This window comes from Xenopus tropicalis, chromosome 8 (genome assembly GCF_000004195.4).
Source record: "Xenopus tropicalis strain Nigerian chromosome 8, UCB_Xtro_10.0, whole genome shotgun sequence".
Lineage (NCBI taxonomy): Eukaryota > Metazoa > Chordata > Amphibia > Anura > Pipidae > Xenopus > Xenopus tropicalis.
Window position 1 is genome coordinate 11,405,727 of NC_030684.2, and position 27,965 is coordinate 11,433,691.

General features: G+C 45.4%; 1 protein-coding gene across 6 annotated transcripts in view; it reads left to right on the top strand.

The window, feature by feature from the left end:
• Nucleotides 1–227: 227 nt before the first annotated feature.
• tsc1 (TSC complex subunit 1) overlaps nucleotides 228–27,965 on the top strand; it is a 31,403-nt gene continuing 3,665 nt past the window's right edge. The window contains exons 1-21 of one of the 6 annotated variants that reach the window (XM_031890978.1): nucleotides 228–469; nucleotides 11,797–11,984; nucleotides 12,181–12,284; nucleotides 14,782–14,934; nucleotides 15,140–15,284; nucleotides 16,737–16,891; nucleotides 17,079–17,152; nucleotides 17,813–17,979; nucleotides 18,302–18,387; nucleotides 19,800–19,923; nucleotides 20,159–20,271; nucleotides 20,352–20,421; nucleotides 21,319–21,411; nucleotides 22,265–22,285; nucleotides 23,360–23,906; nucleotides 24,221–24,267; nucleotides 24,577–24,743; nucleotides 24,842–25,024; nucleotides 26,330–26,440; nucleotides 26,547–26,669; nucleotides 27,569–27,756. In XM_031890978.1, the coding sequence (XP_031746838.1) occupies nucleotides 11,879–11,984; nucleotides 12,181–12,284; nucleotides 14,782–14,934; nucleotides 15,140–15,284; nucleotides 16,737–16,891; nucleotides 17,079–17,152; nucleotides 17,813–17,979; nucleotides 18,302–18,387; nucleotides 19,800–19,923; nucleotides 20,159–20,271; nucleotides 20,352–20,421; nucleotides 21,319–21,411; nucleotides 22,265–22,285; nucleotides 23,360–23,906; nucleotides 24,221–24,267; nucleotides 24,577–24,743; nucleotides 24,842–25,024; nucleotides 26,330–26,440; nucleotides 26,547–26,669; nucleotides 27,569–27,756 (2,777 nt within the window). In that variant the 5' untranslated portion in view covers nucleotides 228–469; nucleotides 11,797–11,878. Of the gene's footprint in view, nucleotides 470–490; nucleotides 619–11,796; nucleotides 11,985–12,180; nucleotides 12,285–14,781; nucleotides 14,935–15,139; nucleotides 15,285–16,736; nucleotides 16,892–17,078; nucleotides 17,153–17,812; nucleotides 17,980–18,301; nucleotides 18,388–19,799; nucleotides 19,924–20,158; nucleotides 20,272–20,351; nucleotides 20,422–21,318; nucleotides 21,412–22,264; nucleotides 22,286–23,359; nucleotides 23,907–24,220; nucleotides 24,268–24,576; nucleotides 24,744–24,841; nucleotides 25,025–26,329; nucleotides 26,441–26,546; nucleotides 26,670–27,568; nucleotides 27,757–27,965 lie in introns of those variants that run through there. The other 5 variants (XM_031890981.1, XM_031890979.1, XM_031890980.1 and 2 more) reach the window with 5 other exon arrangements.

Here is a 27,965-nt window from a genome sequence, read left to right on the forward strand (position 1 = left end):
TGAGGTAAAAAAAAAACTGGAATATACAAGTTTAATGTTTTTTTCTGCCAGTGGAATTAGAAGCACATTAACTTTATCCTCCTGTCAGGTGCTTCGCAGCTCTGACATTGTTCCTTCAGTCACGTGTCCCGGCCTCAGCCCCGCCCCCTTTTGGAGCCCTTCCAATTCTGTCAATGACGTCATCCTTCCCCATAATTAAGTCCCGGCTCCTTCAGTCACGAGTCTTACAAAGGTGGTTTGCGTATCCTTCCGCCCGATCGGGGTAGGGAGATTACCTTCCAGCTGGGGTTATGGGACAAACAGACACCAGAGTCCTTCCAGGTTCACCCCGAAAGCACAGAGGGTGGGTTAGCCGAGAGCTGTGGTAGCGTGGGGCGGGCTGAAAGTTCCGCACTCACTTGTTGGCAGAGGCGGAAGGAGAAGGGGCTGTGCTGCGACGCAAGATGGCGGCGCCCTGAGGAACAGAGAGGTAAACAGGCTGTGTGCTGGGGTAGCGCTAATTCTACCTGTCCTGTCGGGGTGTTCTGCTTGGCACCGACCTATAAGCTTGGGGATAGGCGAGAAGGCAGCCGGGGAATGGGGAATGCGGCAGAGAGGTAACGGGAGGCCCTGCCTGCAGTGAGTAATTAGCCATGGGATGGGGGGAGCCATAGAATAACAACTACTGCAGATACCAGCAGCCTGGCACAGGCTCACCCCAACTTTCTACTCATAGGCAGGCAAGGGGGGTGGCATTTGTACCCGTCCCAGCCCCCAGATAGCACTTTAGGGGTTAGCTAATCTCATTGGTGGCATGTTTATTAAGGGATTCTCTGCATTTTGGGGGTCACTGTTATAGCCAGCCCCCCTTAATACCTACTGAAGGGTTTAGCTGACCTTAGTGCAACTACATTATATTACTAAAGGGGCAACTAGGGACTATGGGAATGGTCTGGGCGTTACTTTTCAACCTGCACCCCCAACCCCCCCCCCCCCAGGTCACTACTCTTAGGTATAGGTGGGTTTTTTTCTGTCACATATTGTGCTGTGGGTGTCTGTACACCCCCTCTTACAGTCAAGTCCCCTAAAGGTGGCCATACACGGGCAGATGTCGCCAAGCGAGCGGATCTTCACCCGATATCCCCACCTACGGGTGGCGATATCAGGGAGGCATGTCGGTGAATTCGATCGTTTGGCCCTGGGGCCAAACGATCGGATTCTGCAAGCGGCAATGGGGCAGTCGGTTCGGGGACCGCATCAACGAGCCGATGCGGTCCCCGATCCGACGGGATTTTCTAACCTGGCCGATCGATATCTGGCCAATTTCAGGCCAGATATCGGTCGGCCAGTCCGATCGTTTCTGCCCATACACGGGCCGATAAGCTGCCGAGTCAGTCCAAGGGACCCATTTCGGCAGCTTCTATCGGCCCATGTATGGGGACCTTTAAGCTGGCCATACACACACCAATACTATCGTACGAAACCTCGTTTCGTACGATATTCGGTGCGAGTATGGCATGTCGGCGAGTCGACCGATATCGCAGGAAGCTGCTGATATTGGACGACTTGCCGATCGGCCAGGTTAGAAAATTTTGATCAGGCGCCTGACCAAAATCTGCCGTCAGGGCTGAATCGGCAGAAGGAGGTAGAAATCCTATTGTTTCTACCTCCTTATCTGCTGTTTCAGCCCTGACTGTGTGTGGCGGATCTGACGATGTTTCGTGCGACCGATGGTCGCACGAAACATCGTCAGATCGCCACGTGTATGCCCAGCTTTAGTCAGTCTAGTCGGTCAATTACTGTTTAGCTGTCGTATGTTTTTAGTTGGCCAGTTATGCCTTATGGGGGGGTCTGTACACTCCCCCTTACATCTTGGTCACTTTAAATAACTGTTTCTAAGAATAAGGATATTTATTGCTGTGCTATGTCTGTAAAGGGCAAGTTATACTCTCAGTCCTACTGTCGTGCCTGTCAATATCACTATTTTAGGGTTTAGGTAACCTTATTGGGGGCATGTTTATAAAGGGTAAGTTATTGACATTGACATCTCCCAAAATATTACCTATAGGGGTTAGTGTATCGAAGAACTGCTATAAGATCTATGGTTTATATGGATCCTAAGGGGGGGGGGGGGGGGGGCTGCCAGGGCCGCCCTTATTGAATCCCAGTCCTCCCATTGGCACAGTGGTTGTGTACAATGGCCCCTCTTTTCTACCTGTGAAAATACAGCTGGGTACAAAACTCCCTGTCCAGCTGTCATCACTCCTTATACTATATACTGCCCATATAGAATATAATATACCCCCCTAGATAGCCAGCTCACCAACCGTATACTATAAAGTAATTTTCCAACTATTTCACGTGTTTCGTTATAATGGGTATGAGTGCTTATTTGTGCCCTGGGTACCCCTGGAACTATAGCAGGGTGACTGTTACCCCAATGTTTCTATATATCTGTAACCTTGTTATGGGCTAAGGGGGCCCAGCCTGAAGGCCAGTTAGGGGGGGATTTGGGGTGAGTGCTTATTTGTGCCCTGGGTACCCCTGGAACTATAGCGGGGTGACTGTTACCCCAATGTTTCTATATATCTGTAACCTTGTTATGGGCTAAGGGGGCCCAGCCTGAAGGCCAGTTAGGGGGGGATTTGGGGTGAGTGCTTATTTGTGCCCTGGGTACCCCTGGAACTATAGCAGGGTGACTGTTACCCCAATGTTTCTATATATCTGTAACCGTGAAAGTTTTTGGTGGTGTTTCGGATGTATTTTCTCTGACGAATTAAGGTAGCCGGCCATACGCATTAAGATCCACTTCCTTTTCCAGTTTGCCAAGCGTTCAGATCTAATGGAAATGGGGGTGTTCAGCTCCATTGGCCCGAGACCACATACGTGCCCCAATTCAATCGGTACAATTGTTCCAGTTCGGCACTCTGCCAAACAGGGCACTGTGCCAACCTTTCCATATACTTGCCCATTATTCAGCAGTTTTTACATCCCCTATAAAACGCTGTCGTCGCCCACTTAAGCACTTTAAGGGCCATGGATGTCGGCTGGAAACAACGGTGCTTTTTTTTTTTTGCCAGTGGTAATCTCAGGCCGTGGGCTGCTCACACCACTTCCCTTGTAACCACTTACAAACCTCTGCATGCCGTCAGCCTTAATGAGGCCTAAAGATCTTTGGCTGATTAGATTAACAGCTTTATTTCGTAGCCGTCACCTCACCTTTTATATTGGCAGGAATAGTTACACACTGAGAAATACTGCAATCTCTTCATACAGAGAAGAGATAGTTGCACCTTGCTTTCTGTGCTAACTTGGGAAATCTGTTGTGTGTGAAAATTTCAAAGGGCAAGTTTTACCTAGCAGTTCAAATCTTTCCTCCTAGCCTGTATAGAGAGATACCATAAAACTGTGGTAGCATAGGGATTCCCCTGTACTAAGCACAATTCAGCAGGAACAGCCCCCTAAGTTTGCTCATAGCCTGTACAGAGAGATACCATAAAACTATGGCACATAGGGATTCCCCTGTACTAAGCACAATTCAGCAGGAACAGCCCCCTAAGTTTGCTCATAGCCTGTACAGAGAGATACCATAAAACTATGGCAGCATAGGGATTCCCCTGTACTAAGCACAATTCAGCAGGAACAGCCCCCTAGGTTTGCTCATAGCCTGTACAGAGAGATACCATAAAACTATGGCACATAGGGATTCCCCTGTACTAAGCAAAATTCAGCAGGAACAGCCCCCTGTCTGTTTTCTAAAGGTCTGTGCTCCCAAGCTTCTATTACCTGAGAAGTACTTGCGGATGGGTTATCAGGCAATTACAATGTAAGTCAGGGAGGCACTCATATCCCCAAAACTCCCTTAAAGCTATTGCCCAACATCCCAATATAAAAATGACTGGTGGGTCAGTTTTACCATCAATGTCTTCCCTTGTACAAAGATTTGTTAAAGAGTTGTTTACCTGCTTAGGGAATATTCCTTTAGTGGCCATTGGAGAGGGGACCCTTGTTTTCAGCACTATTTTGATCCTTGTGGAGTTCCAGGAAACCTATAGTTAGCAGATAGCAATTTGATGCAGCGCTGAGCAGTCTGTCAGATAATGCAATTTACTGTCTGTCCTTCTCTTGTTTGCACTGACTCAGACAGATCTGCGCTTTATGTACATGCATCTCTGTGTAGCTATTCCTTATGCACAGCATAGCCCGTAGGCTTCATGTACTTGCACTCTGAATACACAATTGTTAAATACTGGCACTGTTTCTTGTGATATTATAATATATAGTAAAATGCTTATGCTAGGTACCCCTGGAACTATAGCAGGGTGACTGTTACCCCAATGTTTCTATATATCTGTAACCTTGTTATGGGCTAAGGGGGCCCAGCCTGAAGGCCAGTTAGGGGGGGATTTGGGGTGAGTGCTTATTTGTGCCCTGGGTACCCCTGGAACTATAGCAGGGTGACTGTTACCCCAATGTTTCTATATATCTGTAACCTTGTTATGGGCTAAGGGGGCCCAGCCTGAAGGCCAGTTAGGGGGGGGATTTGGGGTGAGTGCTTATTTGTTCCCTGGGTACCCCTGGAACTATAGCAGGGTGACTGTTACCCCAATGTTTCTATATATCTGTAACCTTGTTATGGGCTAAGGGGCCCAGCCTGAAGGCCAGTTAGGGGGGGATTTGGGGTGAGTGCTTATTTGTACCCTGGGTACCCCTGGAACTATAGCAGGGTGACTGTTACCCCAATGTTTCTATATATCTGTAACCTTGTTATGGGCTGAGGGGGCCCAGCCTGAAGGCCAGTTAGGGGGGGATTTGGGGTGAGTGCTTATTTGTTCCCTGGGTACCCCTGGAACTATAGCAGGGTGACTGTTACCCCAATGTTTCTATATATCTGTAACCTTGTTATGGGCTAAGGGGGCCCAGCCTGAAGGCCAGTTAGGGGGGGGATTTGGGGTGAGTGCTTATTTGTACCCTGGGTACCCCTGGAACTATAGCAGGGTGACTGTTACCCCAATGTTTCTATATATCTGTAACCTTGTTATGGGCTAAGGGTGCCCAGCCTGAAGGCCAGTTAGGGGGGGATTTGGGGTGAGTGCTTATTTGTACCCTGGGTACCCCTGGAACTATAGCAGGGTGACTGTTACCCCAATGTTTCTATATATCTGTAACCTTGTTATGGGCTAAGGGGGCCCAGCCTGAAGGCCAGTTAGGGGGGGATTTGGGGTGAGTGCTTATTTGTGCCCTGGGTACCCCTGGAACTATAGCAGGGTGACTGTTACCCCAATGTTTCTATATATCTGTAACCTTGTTATGGGCTAAGGGGGCCCAGCCTGAAGGCCAGTTAGGGGGGGATTTGGGGTGAGTGCTTATTTGTGCCCTGGGTACCCCTGGAACTATAACAGGGTGACTGTTACCCCAATGTTTCTATATATCTGTAACCTTGTTATGGGCTAAGGGGGCCCAGCCTGAAGGCCAGTTAGGGGGGGATTTGGGGTGAGTGCTTATTTGTGCCCTGGGTACCCCTGGAACTATAGCAGGGTGACTGTTACCCCAATGTTTCTATATATCTGTAACCTTGTTATGGGCTAAGGGGGCCCAGCCTGAAGGCCAGTTAGGGGGGGATTTGGGGTGAGTGCTTATTTGTGCCCTGGGTACCCCTGGAACTATAGCGGGGTGACTGTTACCCCAATGTTTCTATATATCTGTAACCTTGTTATGGGCTAAGGGGGCCCAGCCTGAAGGCCAGTTAGGGGGGATTTGGGGTGAGTGCTTATTTGTGCCCTGGGTACCCCTGGAACTATAGCAGGGTGACTGTTACCCCAATGTTTCTATATATCTGTAACCTTGTTATGGGCTAAGGGGGCCCAGCCTGAAGGCCAGTTAGGGAGCAGTCTCAAATTTGACCTCCAGCAAAGTCTGATGGCCACTATCAGTCAGCAAGAGACCCATTCTGACTTCCCCTCCACCACTAATGTACAGTATTCTCAGAAGCAAACAAACATTGGAGGCTAACCGCAGACTTCTCTGCTCACCTAATTCCCAGCACATTACTAGCTCTGTGTAGCCTGTTGTAATTCTGTCAAGAACTGTTTGCCACTGTTGCATGTGGCCCTCAACTAACAGTTGCACTAGAAGCAGCAGTCCTGCCCTGCTTTATGGCTGCGATTCTAGCTATCTGTATAACAGAGCATTCTGTCACAGTGGCACAGATCCTATCTGATCCCCCCATTGTAAGCAGCAGTCCTGCCCTGCTTTATGGCTGAGATTCTAGCTATCTGTATAACAGAGCATTCTGTCACAGTGGCACAGATCCTATCTGATCCCCCCATTGTAAGCAGCAGTCCTGCCCTGCTTTATGGCTGAGATTCTAGCTATCTGTATAACAGAGCATTCTGTCACAGTGGCACAGATCCTATCTGACCCCCCCCCCATTGTAAGCAGCAGTCCAGCCCTGCTTTAGGCCTATTTGGGGTTATAGTATTTCTTTAAGACTTTGTTCCCTATCATAGACACATTTAAAATGAATTAGCCTCTGGGTGACCCATGTTTGGCTCCAGCAGACTTGTATATTAAAAGCACGGGGCAGCATTTTTACAAGCACAGACTGCGTTGGGGCCCAGCTGGGTTTTCTCGCCCACCAGCGCGCAGGGAGAAGGACGCAGGGGATCTGAGACGCATTACATTGTTGGTAACCTCTTCTCCATACATTAGTGTTTTGAAACTTGCATCTCTTGTGTATTTAGATTCCCTGCCCTTTTTTCCCCCCCCAAAAGCTTAAATATTCTGAGCTGCTACAATTCAGAATAATTGTATCTAGTTTCATACGGTCTAATTCTGCCCACTTGGTCACTGTACAAGTATGGGATCCATTATCTGGAAACCTGTTATCGAGAAAGTTCCGAATTACAGAAAGGCCATTTCCCATAGACTCCATTATAAGAAAATAATTCTAATTTTTAAAATGTTTTTTTTTCTTGTCTGTAATAATAAAACAGTACCTGCATTTGATCCCAACTAAGATATAATTACCCCTTATTGGGGGCAGAACAGCCCTATTGGGTTTATTTAATGGTTAAATGATTCCCTTTTCTCTGTAATAATAAAACAGTACCTGTACTTGATCCCAACTAAGATATAATTACCCCTTATTGGGGCAGAACAGCCCTATTGGGTTTATTTAATGGTTAAATGATTCCCTTTTCTCTGTAATAATAAAACAGTACCTGTACTTGATCCCAACTAAGATATAATTACCCCTTATTGGGGGCAGAACAGCCCTATTGGGTTTATTTCATGGTTAAATGATTCCCTTTTCTCTGTAATAATAAAACAGTACCTGATCCCAACTAAGATATAATTACCCCCTTTTGGGGGCAGAACAATCCTATTGGGTTTAATGTTTAAATGATTTTTTAGTAGACTTAAGATATGGCGATTCAAATTACGGAAAGATCCTTCATCCGTGTCCCGAGCATTCTGGATAACAGGTCCCATACCTGTATGATGTAATACCTGCACAGAAACACTGGAAGAGTCCTGTGAATTAGATGGTGCTTTGTAATGCCATGTAATATGTTACTTGACTTGCCCTAACCTGTGTAAACCTGTCAGGTTACCCCTATTGTAACGTATATATTCAAAGAACCCTGCCTTAGTAACGACCAGTTCTTCTAATATCCTTTTCATTTACAGTAGGGGGTACATTATCCCTTATAATACATGAGTGATACTCAGAGTTCCCTGTATAACTCAGCCTGCAGCCTTGTGCCTTTATATGGGCACAGAACCCCTCAGTGACTGCTAATATCCTTATCATTTACAGTAGGGGGTACATTATCCCTTATAATACATGAGTGATACTCAGAGTTCCCTGTATAACTCAGCCTGCAGCCTTGTGCCTTTATATGGGCACAGAACCCCTCAGTGACTGCTAATATCCTTATCATTTACAGTAGGGGGTACATTATCCCTTATAATACATGAGTGATACTCAGAGTTCCCTGTATAACTCAGCCTGCAGCCTTGTGCCTTTATATGGGCACAGAGCCCCTCAGTGACTGCTAATATCCTTATCATTTACAGTAGGGGGTACATTATCCCTTATAATCCATGAGTGATATATAGAAAGCATTACAACTCTCTAGGTGCCAGTGTTCTACAGAGAGCAGAGCCACAAGGTGCCAGAATCCAGCGTCCTGGAAAGTGCAGCCTTTCTCTCTCCCCAGCTGGCTCCTTCCATCAGTATCAGCGCCAGCGTGTGGTGCCCGTCACATGAGAAAGCGAGGAGCTCGTAGCTCGTGTTCCACTGGCAGCGAGACAATCATTCGATTTTATGGCTGGATTCTTTACTAGTCCAGTAGTGATAATGTTTTCGTTGACAGCTAAACCAGCCTTTGAGTTAACCGAGTACGATGTATAGTGTAATATTCCTGAGAAAATTTGGAATTTGTCTTCATTTGTTATTATTCGTAGTTTCAAATAATATCAATAATTGTTCAGCAACTCTCCGGTTTGGAGTTAGAACAGCTACCTGGTTGCTAGGGTCCAAATTACCTTAGCAACCAGGGAGCGTCATGAAGGAGAGACTGGTGTATGAATAGGAGAGGGACTGAATAGAAGAAAAAGTTATACAAAGTAACCATAAAACTGGAGCCTCACAGAGCAATAGCTTTTGGCTGCCGGGGTCAGTGACCCCCCACCTTTGAAAGCTGCTAAGAGTTTGGAGAAGAAGGCAAATAATTCAGAAACTATAAGAAATATATAACGAAGACCAATTGAAAAGTTGCTTTGAATTCTTCATTCTATAACATACTAAAGGTTAAATTAAAGGTTAACCGCCCCTTTAAAGAGGAAACTACCTCTGACATTGCGCGTTCAAGGGACAAAGCATTATTAAGGAAACTTTCTTAAAGGGTTCTCCACCTTCTAGCTGCCCCCGGGGGGGGGGGGGGGGTGTTATGATGACATCACTCAATGGGTGCCATGGAAGGGTCTGAAAGAGTCTGCTTACAGTAGCCTTACATCTGTAGGGCAGGAGCAGCTGAACACACAGGCAATGGTTCTAAATATATTGATTCTTTGAGAACATTTTTTATTAGTAATTATGCATTTATTTAAAAAAAACAAAAGATGTAGGCATTTTATAAATGAGCAGTAATGGGGCCAGGACTGTCCCTGGCTTGGTTGCACTCATTTAATTCATGGGCAGGAGTGCTAATTAGTGTTACACTGGCATCTCGTTGCAGGTTCATATATCCTGCTGCGTATATCTCTTTCAATGTACTGTGCTATACTGTGTAACGTGAGGTTTTAATCTTTTAGTTGCATTTTATCTATGGAGAAAGGCTGACACTGCAAATATAATGCTGTATTATATGAATAAGTACATTGAACACTGGGTAGGAATTGCCGGCTGCTTGTGGGGTGCCTCATAGCCTTATGGAGAAGCTTGTTATGCGTTTGCAGCCTTTAGGGCTCATTCACCAAAAGTCGGGGGCTTCATACTACTTAGCAGGGGGGCAAGGTTACTATTGCTCCTCTCACCTGGGCACTGGGCCTTGCCAACTATGTAGGGTGGGACCCCAATGAAAAAAGTACAGTGTGGGGGTACAGCTTATTGTGTGCCCAGAACATTCCTTCTCTGTATATTTGTATTTATACATATGGGAAGGAGGTGCCATAGTGTTTCCCTTAGACAGTACAGTATAGGGATACAGCTTATTGTGTGCCCAGAACATTCCTTCTCTGTATATTTGTATTTATACATATGGGAGGGAGGTGCCATAGTGTTTCCCTTAGACAGTACAGTATGGGGGTACAGCTTATTGTGTGCCCAGAACATTCCTTCTCTGTATATTTGTATTTATACATATGGGAGGGAGGTGCCATAGTGTTTCCCTTAGACAGTACAGTATGGGGGTACAGCTTATTGTGTGCCCAGAACATTCCTTCTCTGTATATTTGTATTTATACATATGGGAGGGAGGTGCCATAGTGTTTCCCTTAGACAGTACAGTATGGGGGTACAGCTTATTGTGTACCCAGAACATTCCTTCTCTGTATATTTGTATTTATACATATGGGAGGGAGGTGCCATAGTGTTTCCTTTAGACAGTACAGTATGGGGGTACAGCTTATTGTGTGCCCAGAACATTCCTTCTCTGTATATTTGTATTTATACATATGGGAGGGAGGTGCCATAGTGTTTCCCTTAGACAGTACAGTATGGGGGTACAGCTTATTGTGTGCCCAGAACATTCCTTCTCTGTATATTTGTATTTATACATATGGGAGGGAGGTGCCATACCCATTCTTGAGACCACCAATACATGAAATGGGTCTGTGTGTATAAATGGAAACATTGAGTGAAGGAATGATCTGTGCGCATAGTAAGCAGTGTTCTAATATTTCAGTCTATTTAAAGGGATTATAAACTGTATTTATAAACACTCTGATGAAAGCATGGTTGGTAGTGACCCACGATTAAAGATCTGCAGATCTGCTGTTATGACTGTATAGTAGTAAATGGTTCAGTTCTGTTTTGTATGCAGTAAATAAATCTCAATTGCAACAAGTGCAGTAAAATCACATGACCATTAATGACAAATTCCATTAATGTTGTTCACAAGATTTGGATATATATATCTCTGTAGATTTTAGGTGCGCAATGCTGCAGCCTCGTTACTTCCTGCAGTTGATTAATCTAACCACACTTTATTAGCCACACCGTGTGAGCTCGAGTAGCCAGTGCAAAGTATGCACACATTTTTCAGCCGTAAAGCAGGGCAGGACTGCTGCTTCCAATGGGGGGATCAGATAGGATCTGTGCCACTGTGACAGAATGCTCTGTTATACAGATAGCTAGAATCTCAGCCATAAAGCAGGGCAGGACTGCTGCTTACAATGGGGGGATCAGATAGGATCTGTGCCACTGTGACAGAATGCTCTGTTATACAGATAGCTAGAATCTCAGCCATAAAGCAGGGCAGGACTGCTGCTTACAATGGGGGGATCAGATAGGATCTGTGCCACTGTGACAGAATGCTCTGTTATACAGATAGCCAGAATCTCAGCCATAAAGCAGGGCAGGACTGCTGCTTACAATGGGGGGATCAGATAGGATCTGTGCCACTGTGACAGAATGCTCTGTTATACAGATAGCTAGAATCTCAGCCATAAAGCAGGGCAGGACTGCTGCTTACAATGGGGGGATCAGATAGGATCTGTGCCACTGTGACAGAATGTTCTGTTATACAGATAGCTAGAATCTCAGCCATAAAGCAGGGCAGGACTGCTGCTTACAATGGGGGGATCAGATAGGATCTGTGCCACTGTGACAGAATGCTCTGTTATACAGATAGCTAGAATCTCAGCCATAAAGCAGGGCAGGACTGCTGCTTACAATGGGGGGGATCAGATAGGATCTGTGCCACTGTGACAGAATGCTCTGTTATACAGATAGCTAGAATCTCAGCCATAAAGCAGGACAGGACTGCTGCTTACAATGGGGATCAGATAGGATCTGTGCCACTGTGACAGAATGCTCTGTTATACAGATAGCTAGAATCTCAGCCATAAAGCAGGGCAGGACTGCTGCTTACAATGGGGATCAGATAGGATCTGTGCCACTGTGACAGAATGCTCTGTTATACAGATAGCTAGAATCTCAGCCATAAAGCAGGGCAGGACTGCTGCTTACAATAGGGGGGTCAGATAGGATCTGTGATTAATGTGCCTGTATATGGCCACCTTTACAGTGGGTGTCAGGATATGTGTCAGTGGCTTCTGTTAGAGCATGTCCTTATGGCGTTTGCCCAGGTTGGAGGAGGCACAGATGACGATCCTGCTGTGACCTTGAGCCTCCTATCTCCAGTCGCCAGCACACCCGGGGTACGGCAGCATGGCCCAGCAAACCACTGTGTGGGATCATCTGTATCTGCTGGAATCTTCAGACCTGCAACAACTGGATCAGATCCATACGCTTATCCGAGACCATCTAAGTGCAGGTACTTTTTGCTCTATGTCCCTTGACATATCTCTGAATGGTAAAAGTATTTATAAATATATCCTCTTTAACTGCCCCATGTCCCACCCACATGTACCCACTTGCCAGAAGCAAAACATTTTATTCAATAAGTGATGCCCATTCCCCTTTTAGACTGGCCGCTCCATATAACCTTCTCATGCTTCTCTTATCCACAGATCGCTCCCCCATTCTGGTCAACAACCTGGTGGATCATTATGTGGAAACCGGCTCCGAGCAAGCAATGCTAATCCTTTCAATGGTCCAGGAACCTCACGACAAGGTAGCCCCATCCCCTGTATATATAAAGGTCCCCATACACGGGCCGATTCTAGCTGCCGATATCGGTCCCTTAGACAGATTCGGCAGCTAATCGGCCCGTGTATGGGCACTACCAACGGGCCTGCTCGACCCATATCTGGCCTGAAATCGGGCAGATCTCGATCGGGCAGGTTAGAAAATCTAGTCTGATCGGGGACCGCATCGGCTCGTTGATGCGGTCCCCATACCGACTTAGCCTATACCCGTCGTTATAATGGCCACAGGGCCAAACGATCGAATTAGCCTGGTTTCTCCCGATATCGCCCACCCGTAGGTGGGGGATATCGGGAGAAGATCTGCTCGCTTGGTGACATCGCCAAGCGAGCGGATCTTAAGGTGTATGGGCACCTTAATATAATGATTAATATACGTACAAACATAAGCTTGTCTTGGCTGAGTTTGATCGCACAGGATTGGCTGCTGTTACAGCATGTGACCAAAGAGGAAACGCCTGTATTATTTGGTATAAACTAATGTATGTTGTGGAATTTCTTGCCCGATGATTGGCTAAGTTTAGGGCCAATTACTTCATAGGGGAGACAGCTGTAGAATTTAGTCTTGATATATATCTAATGGAATTATGTGGGATTGTCCATTGTTGGAACTTTTGAATATTTGTTATTAGTTCTTGGGGACGGAATATCATGGCAGGTTTTGGTCACATACTGCATTCTGTGTGCCTATTTGGCAGCTCATATGTGTCACCTTTAGTATAAGTTGCGAGCTGATTACTAATTGCTTGTTGCCATAGGTCCATAGCAACCCGTGGCCCCTCTGCAGACTATTAACTTGCTAAATGGCCAGAACCATAAGCTCATTTTAATATCCATGCTCTCTAAAGGGAGATCAAGGGGTCCCAACTTAAGTCGCATAGGGACCTATTACCCATAGGTTCTAGGGGTTCCTGATCTAGCTGGGCTTAATGTTTGTAGCTTGCATAATAGTTACAGGGTAGGCCCCATAGTGCAAACTAAGGTACGTTGACGAAGGCAATTAATTTTCCATGATTAATGTAGCCTGCCTCGGTAAGGCAAGAACTCTTCTGTTTACGAAATTCCTCTCTCCAAATACCGGTTTCTGTTTGCTTTCTAGCTCAGATTTATGTCAATTCTCACGCCCTGTAATTGCCTCCCCTGGCATGTGGGTCACGGCCGAATTAGCTTCTTAGTGTTTAACCTTTTGGGTTTTTAGCTGTTGCCTACAAACTGTGATTTAAAGGGGCGGTTCACTTTTTAATTTGTATTTTATAGAGCTGCATATTCTATGCAACTTTTCACTTGGTCTTCATTATGTATTTCTTATAGTTTTGATCTACTTGCCTTTTTCTTCTATTTTTTTTTTTACTTTTTATAACTTGTTTTTCTATTCAGGCCCCTCTCCCATTCATTTACCATCCTCTCATTCAAACTGCTCCATGGTCGCTAAGGTAATTTGGACCCTAGCAACCAGACAGCTGCTGAAATTCCAAACTATAGAGCTGTTCTGCTAAACTAATACTATCCGATAGGATTTGTGCCACTGTGACAGAATGCTCTGTTATACAGATAGCTAGAATCTCAGCCATAAAGCAGGGCAGGACTGCTGCTTACAATGGGGGGGATCAGATAGGATCTGTGCCACTGTGACAGAATGCTCTGTTATACAGATAGCTAGAATCTCAGCCATAAAGCAGGGCAGGACTGCTGCTTACAATGGGGGGGGGGATCAGATAGGATCTGTGCCACTGTGACAGAATGCTCTGTTATACAGATAGCTAGAATCTCAGCCATAAAGCAGGGCAGGACTGCTGCTTACAATGGGGGGATCAGATAGGATCTGTGCCACTGTGACAGAATGCTCTGTTATACAGATAGCTAGAATCTCAGCCATAAAGCAGGGCAGGACTGCTGCTTACAATGGGGGGATCAGATAGGATCTGTGCCACTGTGACAGAATGCTCTGTTATACAGATAGCTAGAATCTCAGCCATAAAGCAGGGCAGGACTGCTGCTTACAATGGGGGGGGGGATCAGATAGGATCTGTGCCACTGTAACAGAATGCTCTGTTATACAGATAGCTAGAATCTCAGCCATAAAGCAGGGCAGGACTGCTGCTTACAATGGGGGGATCAGATAGGATTTGTGCCACTGTGACAGAATGCTCTGTTATACAGATAGCTAGAATCTCAGCCATAAAGCAGGGCAGGACTGCTGCTTACAATGGGGGGATCAGATAGGATCTGTGCCACTGTGACAGAATGCTCTGTTATACAGATAGCTAGAATCTCAGCCATAAAGCAGGGCAGGACAGAATCTCAACCATAGGGGTAAGGCCCCACGAGATTGATTGTCAGCCTGCGTACTCAATCTTTACTTTTAAGGCTCTTCTACTAAACCTTGTGCATTTGTTACAGGCTCTGATACAAAATGTATTCATGATTATAAGCAACTCTGAAAATGTTTTTTTTTCTTTTTAACAGCACCTTTTGGATAAGATAAATGAGTATCTAGTTAAAGCTGCCAGCCGGTTACCAACGCTAACACTATTAGGCCATGTGATCCGTCGCCAGCCATCTTGGAAGCACAAACTCTCCCAGGCACCCGTCCTTCAGTCCTTGCTCAAGTGTCTCAAGGTTGGTTTTGAAGCAAATCTTGTAATTTTCATAGCTTGTATACATGCAGTATGCCAATTAATGAGCTCTGTATGTAGAAGACCTACAATTTCCCAACCTATTGGGACCCCCACCTGGATGTCAGAGATGGGACGGCTATCAAAATGTGGCTCAAAATGACCCGACAGCCATAATGTATACGTGTGAATCTCCTTCCATGTTGCAGGTAGACAATGATGTTGTCGTCCTCACCACGGGAGTCCTAGTTTTAATTACTGTGCTGCCGATGATTCCACAATCTGGGAAACAGCATCTCTACGAGTTCTTTGACATATTTGGACGCCTGGCAACCTGGTGCTTAAAGAACCCTGGTAAGGGCAAGGTGTTTCATTATTTACATCTTGAACCCTTTACAGTGATGCTGCGTGTGTGTGTTTCAGCTGGCCAATTTTTGGGCAGGTATCGGTCACGGAAGCCTGTATACGGGCTGATAAGCTGCTGGATCGGTCTGTAGGACTCTAATCGGCAGCTTAAAGGAACAGTAACACCAAAAAATGAAAAAGCTTTAAAGTAATAAAAATAGAATGCACTGTTGCCCTGCGCTGGTAAAACTGGTGTGTTTGCTACAGTAACACTACTATAATTTATATAATAAGCTGCTGTGTAGCCATGGGGGCAGCCATTCAAGCTGGAAAAAAGGAGAAAAGGTACAGGTTACATAGCAGATAACAGATAAGTTCTGTAGAATACAATAGTGTTTTATCTGTTATCTGCTATGTGCCTGTGCCTTTTCTCCTTTGAATGGCTGCCTCCATGGCTACACAGCAGCTTATTTATATAAATTATAGTAGACTTTCTGAAGTAAACACACAACTTTTACCAGTGCAGGGCAGCAGCACATTATATTTTAGTTACTTTTATACACGTTCATTTTTTGATGTTACTGTTCCTTTAAGGATGAAGACACACACATAGCTACTAGTAGCAGCTACTTTTTTTCTGGCTACTAAACGCCATAGACAACACTCAGAATTGTGTCTGCTAAAACTCACGTAGATACAATTATCAGTACATGATCAGCATTGTCTGTTTTAGTAGCCACAACAAGTAGCTGCTACTAGTAGCTCCGTGTGTCTTCACCCTAAGGGCAGTGACACATGGGGAGATTAGTCGCGGGCAACTAATCTGAAGACACACCTAGCAACTGCTTGTTGTGGCTACTAAAACAGACAATGCTGATCAATTGTTTACTGATAATTGTCTCTACGTATGTTTTAGAGGCTATTCTCATTTTTTTCTATATCAGGGGATTTTCTGGAGTTCACTAGCCATGAAAAAGTAGCTGCTACTAGTAGCGCAGTGTGTCTTCACCCTAAATCTGCCCATTTTTGGCCACCTTAAAGGCAGGGGAACACGGGGAGATTAGTCGCCCCACGACAAATCTTCGTTGTCGCGGGCGACTAATCTCCCCACAATGCCATCCCACCAAGTAGAATGTAAATTGCTGGTGGGATGGCAAAGGCTCCACTGCGATGTCCCGCAGTTGCCCAAAGTTGTCTTTGGAGGAAACTTTGGGCGACTGTGGGACATCGCAGCGATGTAATTCCTTTGGTGCAACCAACTGACACATCTGTCTGACTGCTGGGAGTAGGTTACGCCATGAAGGATACCTGTTGGGGGAGCATACTTATGGCTGTTTATGTGGAAACTTGAGGTCCGGATAAGCCCAGCCTCAGTGTGCTGTAGGGGTCTTCAGAAATCTTTTGTATTAGATTGTTTTATGTTAGACAAATGGTTGGACTTGCTGGTATCACCTTCCTCAGGTCGCGTAGCAAAGATATGTCTCGTCCATCTTCATGCCAGCGTGTATGCCCTCTTCCACCGGCTTTATGGGATGTATCCGTGCAATTTTGTGTCCTTCCTGCGCTCCCATTACAGTATGAAGGAAAACCTGGAGACCTTTGAGGAAATAGTCAAGGTATTCGTAAAAGCAAGACTTATTTCAAACCTTTTCTTTTGCAGGGCAGTACCAAATTAAAGCCCAACGTAGGGGCAGGCCTTGGTGGTTTTATAGGTGTAGATGGGTGTTGGCTGAATGTCTAGACCTGTAGGGATCCCTGTTAAAATATGTCACAGCATTAAGAAGTGTTTGTTTTCCTTGACAGCCTATGATGGAGCATGTCCGGATTCACCCGGAGCTGGTTACTGGCTCGAAAGACCATGAACTGGACCCAAGCAGGTATTATGGCGTTCAATATTGTGTCCCATTGTCACTTTGGTACCAGGCACTGGTGCAAATGGCTAAATTAATCTCATTTTAATGCACACTTCATGGCATAAATTCTTCTTTCATGCTGCTGAGGTTCCCGGTGTACGCATGTGCTGTTATGGAAGCTATAGTGGCAGAAGCTGTAGTTCCACAATTCAAATGCTGACTTTGGAAAGTGCCCCTAAGGATCACACTGATTTATGTCTGTAGCCAAGCACTGCTTGCATTTACTGTTCATTACGGTAGTGCATTTTGAGTATATTTAGGGCAGATAAAGGTGTTATGTGTTCTGCTTAACTGCTTTCAGAGGGCTGCTTTAAGTGATGCAGCATACAGTAGCACCATGAATCTCTCCTGGAGTTCCAAGTTAACTATTGTTTGTTGGTTCTAACCCCAAGGCAATGCTGCAAGAGCACATCTGTCCCCTCTGGCTCAGAACCCATTACAGGAGAGCTGCTGTCTTGATTCTGTTACATATTTAGTATTCTACAGCAGCCCTTGATAAAGTGAAAATGCTGTCAAACCCCCCTGTAGAATAAAATGTACTTGTATGTTTGTTGGCTTCCATGTACCTAGTGGTGCACAGAGACAAGTAGGTTCCTAAGTGATTTTTACATTTCAATCCTACAGGTGGAGGAGGCTGGAAACCCATGACATCGTTGTAGAATGTGCCAAAATATCTCTGGACCCCAGTGAAGCTTCCTATGAAGAAGGATATTCCCCCCTTTCCAATCGCCTGCGACAGAGGCAACATGACACCACATCCAGCCCCTATACCGAAATCGGTTGTAATTATGGTAATCTTCTAGCATAGTCCCTTTACTGTATTATACTGCCATACAAACATAGGTATTCCCCTGCACAATGGATAGTTCTGCAGGACCAAGCCATAGCCTTGTTTTAACATGAGTCCAGTTAATAGGCCTGAATATACTATTTGCCTGTGGATGGAGAGGACCAATGCTGACTGTCTGTGTGCTTAATATCCAGGGGGACATTTATTTACATGCAATAAATATATTTTATATAATATATATATATATATTACTGTATACCGAAGCAGGGAATGCACTTTATTTTTGTTCCATTTTCCATGATTTTATACTGTTCTATGTTTAGGAAGCAATGCCTCCACTCCTTTCTCCACTCCCCGAATGTGTGCGCATAGTGCGTCGATTCACTCTGGTGGCATTGAGCTACTGCAGGTAATCCTCTCTTTTTACATGTAATCATTCAGGATAGGTGTTGTGTGATTTGCATGTTTCTTGGGTTTTTCCTTATTAAATGAATCCATGTCCCAGGGTGCCACAGCCATGTGATCTGTGCTCACACTTTACTGCTTGGAGTGATATCACCCCCCACCCCTCCCAGCAGCCAAACATCAGCAGAACAATGGGAAGGGAGCAAGATAGCAGCTCCCAGTAGGTATCAGAATAGCACTCAATAGTAAGAAATCCAAGTCCGGCTTGGGACTCCTCCAGTTACATGGGAGTAGGAGAAACAATAGGTTAGCTGAAAGCAGTTCTAATGTGTAGTGCTGGCTGAAAGCTCAGACTCAGGCACAATGCACTGAGATGGCGCCTACACACCAATATTACAGCTACAAATACATTTGTTGGTTTAAAATGAAATTTTTTAATAGTAAACAGTGTAATTTAGAAATAAAAAGTACACCATAAAAATCGTGGCAGTATCCCTTTAAGTACAGTATGTGGGTATAGCTGCTTCTGTGACCAGAACATTCCTTCTCTGTATATTTGTATTTATACATATGGGAGGGAGGTGCCATAGTGTTTCCCTTAGACAGTACAGTATGAGGGTACAGCTTATTGTGTGCCCAGAACATTCCTTCTCTGTATATTTGTATTTATACATATGGGTAGGGGGTGCCATAGTGTTTCCCTTAGACAGTACAGTATGGGGGTACAGCTTAGTGTGCCCAGAACATTCCTTCTCTGTATATTTGTATTTATACATATGGGTAGGGGGTGCCATAGTGTTTCCCTTAGACAGTACAGTATGAGGGTACAGCTTATTGTGTGCCCAGAACATTCCTTCTCTGTATATTTGTATTTATACATATGGGAGGGAGGTGCCATAGTGTTTCCCTTAGACAGTACAGTATGGGGGTACAGCTTATTGTGTGCCCAGAACATTCCTTCTCTGTATATTTGTATTTATACATATGGGTAGGGGGTGCCATAGTGTTTCCCTTAGACAGTACAGTATGAGGGTACAGCTTATTGTGTGCCCAGAACATTCCTTCTCTGTATATTTGTATTTATACATATGGGTAGGGGGTGCCATAGTGTTTCCCTTAGACAGTACAGTATGAGGGTACAGCTTATTGTGTGCCCAGAACATTCCTTCTCTGTATATTTGTATTTATACATATGGGAGGGAGGTGCCATAGTGTTTCCCTTAGACAGTACAGTATGGGGGTACAGCTTATTGTGTGCCCAGAACATTCCTTCTCTGTATATTTGTATTTATACATATGGGAGGGAGGTGCCATAGTGTTTCCCTTAGACAGTACAGTATGAGGGTACAGCTTATTGTGTGCCCAGAACATTCCTTCTCTGTGCCTTTTTTTTAATCCCTTTGTTTGTTTGATTAGGACAGCATCTGGAGCCCATCCACCATTTGTGGAATGACCACACCACCTAACTCGCCTGCCAATGTGCTAGCAGATGCGGCTCATTCATCCTCTCGTCCCCATAGCAAAGTCCTCTACACGCCAGGTAACTGCTGAACTGGAAATCCTTGTTCATTTCTCTGGAATAGTGCAATTCCTGGTTATAAGCGGAGCGGATCTTAGCCCAGTTAGCAAACAGAATAAGGGGGGATTTAGGGAGTAGTTAACCGATCAGAACTGTATACTCATTGTTTGTGATGGGTTACAATTTATTGTGGGCTTGTAGTGCCCGGTACTGGTGCTGAACAGTCACTTTGTATTATGTTTTTTTTATTCTGTAGGGGGTAAAATAACACCTCTGGGAACACCAGCAACCTCCCCGCCTCCCCCCAGCAACTCTGAGGAATGTACGCCAGCCGCCGGCGCTTCGCTAACACTGACACCCCATAAGAAGGCAAGTGGGAAATGACTTTTAACCGCAGTTACTGAGTCTTTGCTTTCTGTGCATGTTGCTGATTTGTGTGTCTCTTGTAGAACGAGTCCTTCGATCCAGGGAGGTCTTTAGTAAACAGACAGCTGCTCAGCAAGGGAGAGAAGAGCGCTGGTGAGATGTTGTTGTCTTTAGTGTATGGCTGTCTAGATAGTGCCATTTTGGGGGGGGATTTGCAGTTTAAAAGCATGATCACTGCCACTGTTGTACAGGCTGTTTGCCACTAGAGGCCCCCACTTACCTTCTAGTAAGCTGGCAATTTCCCAATATGCCATATAGCTCTGAGAACCCTACAGGGATGTATGTACATAATTTAACGAATCCTGCACAATTATCAGTGTAGTTCATGGCATTGCACAACATCAATATGATAATAATAGCTATAGGTAGTTAAGAAAGCTGTTTATTGTGGGGGGCAGTTCATGTGCCCTAGGGCAGATAAACTGGGGGGTGATGGAATAGCAAGTTTGTTGATGGGTAGCATGTTTTCAGGTGCTTGTCTGACATCATTGGCTATCCAAAACTGCAGTGATGTCAGAGTTGTGACATCACTCTGCCCCTATTACTGCTGCATCCCTGTCATCATTTGAATCATAAATCTGTTGGGCAGAGGCTGCCAGAAAGTGAGCCTGCTTATCTTGGAAGCAGGATCGAACTGGAGTGTAGGGGCCCACCGTGGCTGCGACCTCGGGGGCCCTTCTCCTGACGTCTGCCTCCTCCACACCATATCCATATTACCTCCTGGGGAGAGGGGGCAACCCAGAAAGAGAAGCTGGGATGAGCTTGGGTCAGTTGGTCGGGGCCCAGTGGGTTATTTTCCCATAGGCCCAGTTGGACCCTGCTTGTAAGGTTTGCTTTATTCTGGCCATGTTAGTGCTCTAATCTACTTGACTTGTTCCATGGTAAGATGTCACTAAAACAGACGTCCTAATGGTAGATGGTTTTGAGGGTTCGGTGGATATGGCAGCTTTAGACCGTGTGTAACCTGACCTTTTATTTTCTTTCATGAAGATGAATCACCAAAGACGCAGAAGACCGTGTACCTGAGCGAGCTTCCGGATATCATTGGGGATTTGGCTGCCGACCACAATAGCACGGAGGAAGGTACGATTTGTTCAATTCCGATGTTGTTATCCTTCATCCTATTGTGTTACATTCTGATTAATGTGGGGGTTTGGAGCCACGGGCAATTACCTTGCAGACTGATAATTAGCAATGTAAAAATGGCATCTAAATAAACAAAAATGATTGTAAATTGCAAAAGTGCTCAGAAGAGCAATGGTACATTGTTTTATGGATGACAATATGTCCTATTTAAAGAGTAAAGGTGGCCATACACGCACCGATATTATCGTACGAAACCTCGTTTCGTACGATAATCGGTGCGTGTATGGTATGTCAGCGAGCCGACCGATGTCGCAGGAAGCTGCTGAAATCGGTCGGCTCGTCGATCGGCCAGGTTAGAAAATTTTGATCGAGCGCCATAGAAGGCGCCTGACCAAAATTCTCCCTTCAGAGCTGAATCGGCAGAAGGAGGTAGAAATCCTATTGTTTCTACCTCCTTACCTGCCGATTCAGCCCTGAATGGTGTGTGGCGGATTTGACGATGTTTCGTGCGACCCCCCCCCCCCCCCCATTTGAACGCTGGATAATAATTCAAATACGATTACAAATAATGACCAATTAAAACGTTGCTAAGAATGCACCATTCTGAAAGATAACCTAAAGGTGAACTACCCCTTTATAGGGACTACATTTTAAAAGAACTTCCTCCAGCTGGTACCTATGCTAGTGACATACCATGCCTACACTGGCATTTTCTCCCATAGGCACAGATAGGGCACACTTTCTGGCATTTTTACAACAGACTATGGTAGATAGAAGGACAAAAGGCACTGTGTGCCGTGGGTGTGTTGTGGTTGCCGCGTGCGGTCTTATTTTTGTCTTCCTGTTTCAGAACTGAAGAGAAACGGTCATGGTAGGTTTTTGTTTTGAACAAGAGACAAGAGGTAAACCCTGAGGAAGAGCGAGGGGTCAAAGGTTTCGCCCACATGGTGATGGTTATGGTGGGGAACAACACTTGAAAATAAACATATTCCTTTTCTGATAGTCACCTGTGTTTACTGTGACCGGGTATATAACAAACGCACATCTGAGGTTTTTGACGGGGTGCTTCACCTTCAGTATGTTATTGAATGGCCTCATCCTAGCAAGTTTTCAATTGGTCTTCATTTTTTATTTATTGTAGTTTTAATTATTTGCCTTCCTCTTCTATTTCCAGCTTTCAAATGGGGGTTACTGACCCCAGCAGCCAAAAGCCTGTTGCTGTGCAAAGCTACAATTGTATTGCTACTTTTATATAAATATAATTTTTGTTTCATTTGTGCCACTAGGTTTTCATCATCTACTTTTAGGACTTGTTTGAAAATCAGATGATGTTTTAGGTCACATTCATATGGTTTGCAAACATTCAAGGACTACTGTAGGCCCTCCTCTTTATATTCCTGCCTTTCTCTCTGGTTGCCAGGTAACATGGACACTAGCAACCAGATAGCTGCTAACAACTCCTTTGTTGAAGAATATATATGTGTATTACAATGAGAAGCAGGAACACTTGTCCGTCAAGTGCTGACTTACTAAACAACCAGAAAGCTTTCAAGCTGCTACTTGGCTCCTGCATAGTGACACCTAGAATTCTGGATATTACAGAGTTTAGTAGGTGCTATAGTACAGTGATTACAGTATTGAACAGGTATATTGTTAAGGATAAGTAGGATAAGTTGAGCCCTAGCAACCATATAGCTGCTAAAGTTCCAAACAGGGCAGTGGCTAAATAATTCAAAAACCTCATATGATAAAACAAGAAACGAAGACCAATTGTAAATTGTTCCACAATAGGACACTCTACAACAGTTTAAAAGTAAAAAAAAAAAAAGACACTTTCGTAAGGGTGCACACAATGTTCCTTCTCTATTTGTTTGACTGTGCCCACTCGGTTTTTACAAATGCAGATTTCTCCTTTTAATTGCATTGCTGTGTTCTCTACTTGCAGCTGCCATATGCCAGGAGCTGTCTCAGATCACCACGGCTGACCCCGAGCCGACCGTGCTAAGAGGTGGCTTTGATTCCCCTTTCTCTCTCCGCTGTGACAGTCAGCCCAGCTCTCAGAAGAAGTTTCCCTCCTATGGCGTTGGCCACATCCCTGAACATTCTGCCCCCAACAAGCTCCACTACAGTGCACCCCATGATAGCTCCAAACAGGCGTTCACTCCCATTGAACCGCCCAACGGCACGGAGAATGCCGCCGACTCAGGGAAGCCACCTTCTAACAACTCTTTGCCCAGCGCTGTGGACATCTTCACACCTCAGGTTCAAAGAAACGTATCCTGCTTCAGCTTGCCTCCCTACGACCATCTCTTTGAGCTGGCCTTGCCCAAAACCGCCAACATGTTCGTCTGCAGGAAGAACGAGGAGCTGTGCAGAAGAGGCAAGGGAAGCCTTGAGGAGGGCGAAGAGGGCGCCTTCTCCGTTTCCCCGGCTGAGGTGCTGGACCGGCTCATTCAGTTGGGAGCAGATGCCCACACCAAAGAGCTGAGCAAGTAAGGAAAGTGCTTGTTATGGCTTCCTCTGTGTGCCCTGTGAGCAAGATTTAAAGCAATGCGAGCATGAAAAAAGTTCCTAGGGGGTGACCAGTAAGGGCTGTGATTGGTTATTTGGTAGCCCAGTGGGAACTGAAGAGCGTGCAGAGCAAATACCCCATTCCTAAAATTGGTGTGTGCATGGGTGATGGGCTAGAGCTAAGAATAAGATTTAGGACTTCTGAGGACTTTTCCATTTGTTCATGCTGAGATCTAAACCTTTGTAGGAATGTTCCATTATCTGATTCCTGTGTCTAACACTGGCATTCTTTCAGCAGGTTGTCTCTACCCAGCAAAGCCGCTGACTGGACTCACTTTGGAGGTAAGTTTTCCCACAAACCGGTGGCCATACACTGGCAGATTTCATTTGCCAATTTGGGTCCTTCATTGGGTCCAATTCAGCAGCTTGTCTGCCCATGTATGGGGACCAATTTCTAACGTAGGGTAAACTGAGCAAGCCCTGTAGTGTATTTGTGATGGTTTGGCGGTGTGGCCACTTACAACGGAGAGGAGCAAAAAAGGCTCCCTGGGCCTTACAACATAAGCTAAAATGTTTAATGGAGCAATGCAGTTAATATAAAACCGTGCTTTTAGAATATGAAGAAGTTATACACCCCTCTGATAACGGCAGGTTCCCCGCCAACGGACGAGATCCACGTACTTCGCAACCAGTTGGTTCTGCTTCACAACCAGCTTTTGTACGAGAGGTTCAAAAGGCAGCAGCACGCCCAGCGCAACCGGCGCCTCCTGCGCAAAGTGATCAAGGTGACGTCTCTGGAGGAACAGAATGCTGCTATGGTGAGTTTAGAACACTGGGGCATTATGGGAGAGCCTCCGGGGTGGGGAGTGCTACTCACTTTCCTCTTAACTATTCTTATTATTATTTTGCCTTGTAGAAGAACCAGTTAAAGCTGCAGGAGTTGGATATGCACTCTATCAAACAGAGCCTCTTTCAGGAACAGACACGGCACCGGCGGCTTCAGGAAGAGCGCGACGCAGTGGTCACACAGCTGCGCAGCCAGATCCGCCAGTTGCAGCACGACCGAGATCTGTTTTATAACCAGAGCCAGGAGCTGCAGGTGGGGAATCTGCGATTGTGCTCATTGTATTGCATGGGATTTGCTGCATATCAGGGATACAAAGTGCTTGGATCATGCACTAAAGGAGTTTTCTGTAATTTAAACCACAATATCTTAAGTCTACTGAAAAACAATTAAACGTTAAACGTACCCAATAGGATTGTTTTGCCACCATTATGAAGCTTAGTCACCATTGGATACAAGCTTTATTACTGAGCAGAATGAAATAATCAAAAGAATAGAAGTATTTACTTCAAATTGGCATTATTCAGACCTTTTTAAATATTCGGTGTCCAGATAAGAGATTCCATGCATGGAAATGTCCAGACTGGCAAGTTCCGTCAGAGTATATTGACTTGATATTTACAATAATGCTTTTTATATGAAAGGGTGATATCTATTCTGCCATAGTTTTATGGTATCTCTCTGTACAATATTTAAAGATTAAGTCCGCAAAAAGAGACAAAAAAATTTCGGACTTAATCTTTAAATATTGTAATGTTTCTCTCTTTTTGGTCACTAGAGGGCGTAGTCTGCAATACCTATAATATTTATTTGATTTACTGCTGATTGACTTCCCAGTTTGGCTCTTTTTGTTTTATCTCTAGTACAGGGGAATCCCTATGCTGCCATAGTTTTATGGTATCTCTCTGTACAGGCTATGAGCAAACTTAGGGGGCTGTTCCTGCTGAATTGTGCTTAGTACAGGGGAATCCCTATGTGCCATAGTTTTATGGTATCTCTCTGTACAGGCTATGAGCAAACTTAGGGGGCTGTTCCTGCTGAATTGTGCTTAGTACAGGGGAATCCCTATGTGCCATAGTTTTATGGTATCTCTCTGTACAGGCTATGAGCAAACTTAGGGGGCTGTTCCTGCTGAATTGTGCTTAGTACAGGGGAATCCCTATGTGCCATAGTTTTATGGTATCTCTCTGTACAGGCTATGAGCAAACTTAGGGGGCTGTTCCTGCTGAATTGTGCTTAGTACAGGGGAATCCCTATGTGCCATAGTTTTTTGGTATCTCTCTGTACAGGCTATGAGCAAACTTAGGGGGCTGTTCCTGCTGAATTGTGCTTAGTACAGGGGAATCCCTATGTGCCATAGTTTTATGGTATCTCTCTGTACAGGCTATGAGCAAACTTAGGGGGCCGTTCCTGCTGAATTGTGCTTAGTACATGGAATCCCTATGTGCCATAGTTTTATGGTATCTCTCTGTACAGGCTATGAGCAAACTTAGGGGGCTGTTCCTGCTGAATTGTGCTTAGTACAGGGGAATATAATTCACCTTTCTGCCTTTGTGACAGACCAAGCTAGAGGATTGCCGCACCACCATTGCAGATCTACGTCTGGAGGTGAAACAAGCCAATAATAAAGTGTGCCATACAGAGCTTCGGCTAAGCCAGGTTTCCCAGAAGGTGAGCAAACCTGATCCCCCTTTTTCTTTAGCCGTGAATAGACCTTACCCCCATTCCATTACCATGTTTCCAGTGCTTAATTGCTTACACTGTGTTTTGCCTTCAGCTCTCCAACAGTGAGTCCGTGCAGCATCAGATGGAGTTTCTGAACCGTCAGCTGCTGGTCCTGGGGGAGGTGAATGAGTTGTACGTGGAGCAGTTGCAGCAAAAGCAGACAAATAGCACAAAGGTATGGGGTGCTGGTACATGATGCCATAGTAGAGCAGCATTAGACACAGTACACCCCTACTGGCAATCTGTGGGTTCTGGCAAATGCCAGAGGGGCTGCTGTAAGGTGCCACAGACAGTCACTATTTATTGGGCTGGGGGGCTGTTTGTGCCTCTGGGTACTGGGAATGCCAGGGGGGCTGTAAGGTGCCACAGACAGTCACTATTTATTGGGCTTGGGGGGCTGTTTGTGCCTCTGGGTACTGGGAATGTCAGGGGGGCTGTAAGGTGCCACAGACAGTCACTATTTATTGGACTGGGGGGGCTGTTTGTGCCTCTGGGTACTGGGAATGCCAGGGGGGCTGTAAGGTGCCACAGACAGTCACTATTTATTGGGCTGGGGGGGCTGTTTGTGCCTCTGGGTACCTGGAATGCCAGGGGGGCTGTAAGGTGCCACAGACAGTCACTATTTATTGGGCTGGGGGGGCGGTTTGTGCCTCTGGGTACCTGGAATGTCAGGGGGGCTGTAAGGTGCCACAGACAGTCACTATTTATTGGACTGGGGGGGCTGTTTGTGCCTCTGGGTACTGGGAATGCCAGGGGGGGCTGTAAGGTGCCACAGACAGTCACTATTTATTGGGCTGGGGGGGCTGTTTGTTCCTCTGGGTACTGGGAATGCCAGGGGGGGCTGTAAGGTGCCACAGACAGTCACTATTTATTGGGCTGGGGGGGCTGTTTGTTCCTCTGGGTACTGGGAATGCCAGGGGGGGCTGTAAGGTGCCACAGACAGTCACTATTTATTGGGCTGCTGGGGGGCTGTTTGGGCCTGTGTGTACTTGACATGCCAGGGCCTATTTTGACTCCTCCTCCTCTGCATTTGACTGATGGAAAACCCTATGTGTTGTCAATTTATCTGGACAGGAAGTGGAGATGTTGCAGACTTCCTTTAAGAAGGACCTGGAGAAGGCCAGACTGAATGCCGTGCAGCTGAGCCAGAGGCTGGAGTGCGCCCAGAAACGCATAGTGGAGCTGGAAGCTCAGCTGGCCAAGAAAGAATCCCTGTTTCAAGAACAGAAAAAATTCATAGAGCAGATTAAGGACAAGAGCAGGTAATTGGTACCTTTTCATTATTTGCACTATTTTTCTGAAATACAGAATTATTTTCAGTCAGTCCCAGCTTGCTTTATGGCAAAGATTCTAAATATACACTTTGATTAATTAGTCCCACAGGGCATAGCCTTTCTCATTTACCCTTTTATGGGAAAAGGTTTGACATTTACAATCCTGCTCCCTAAAGATCTCCGTTTTAGAGAAGAAA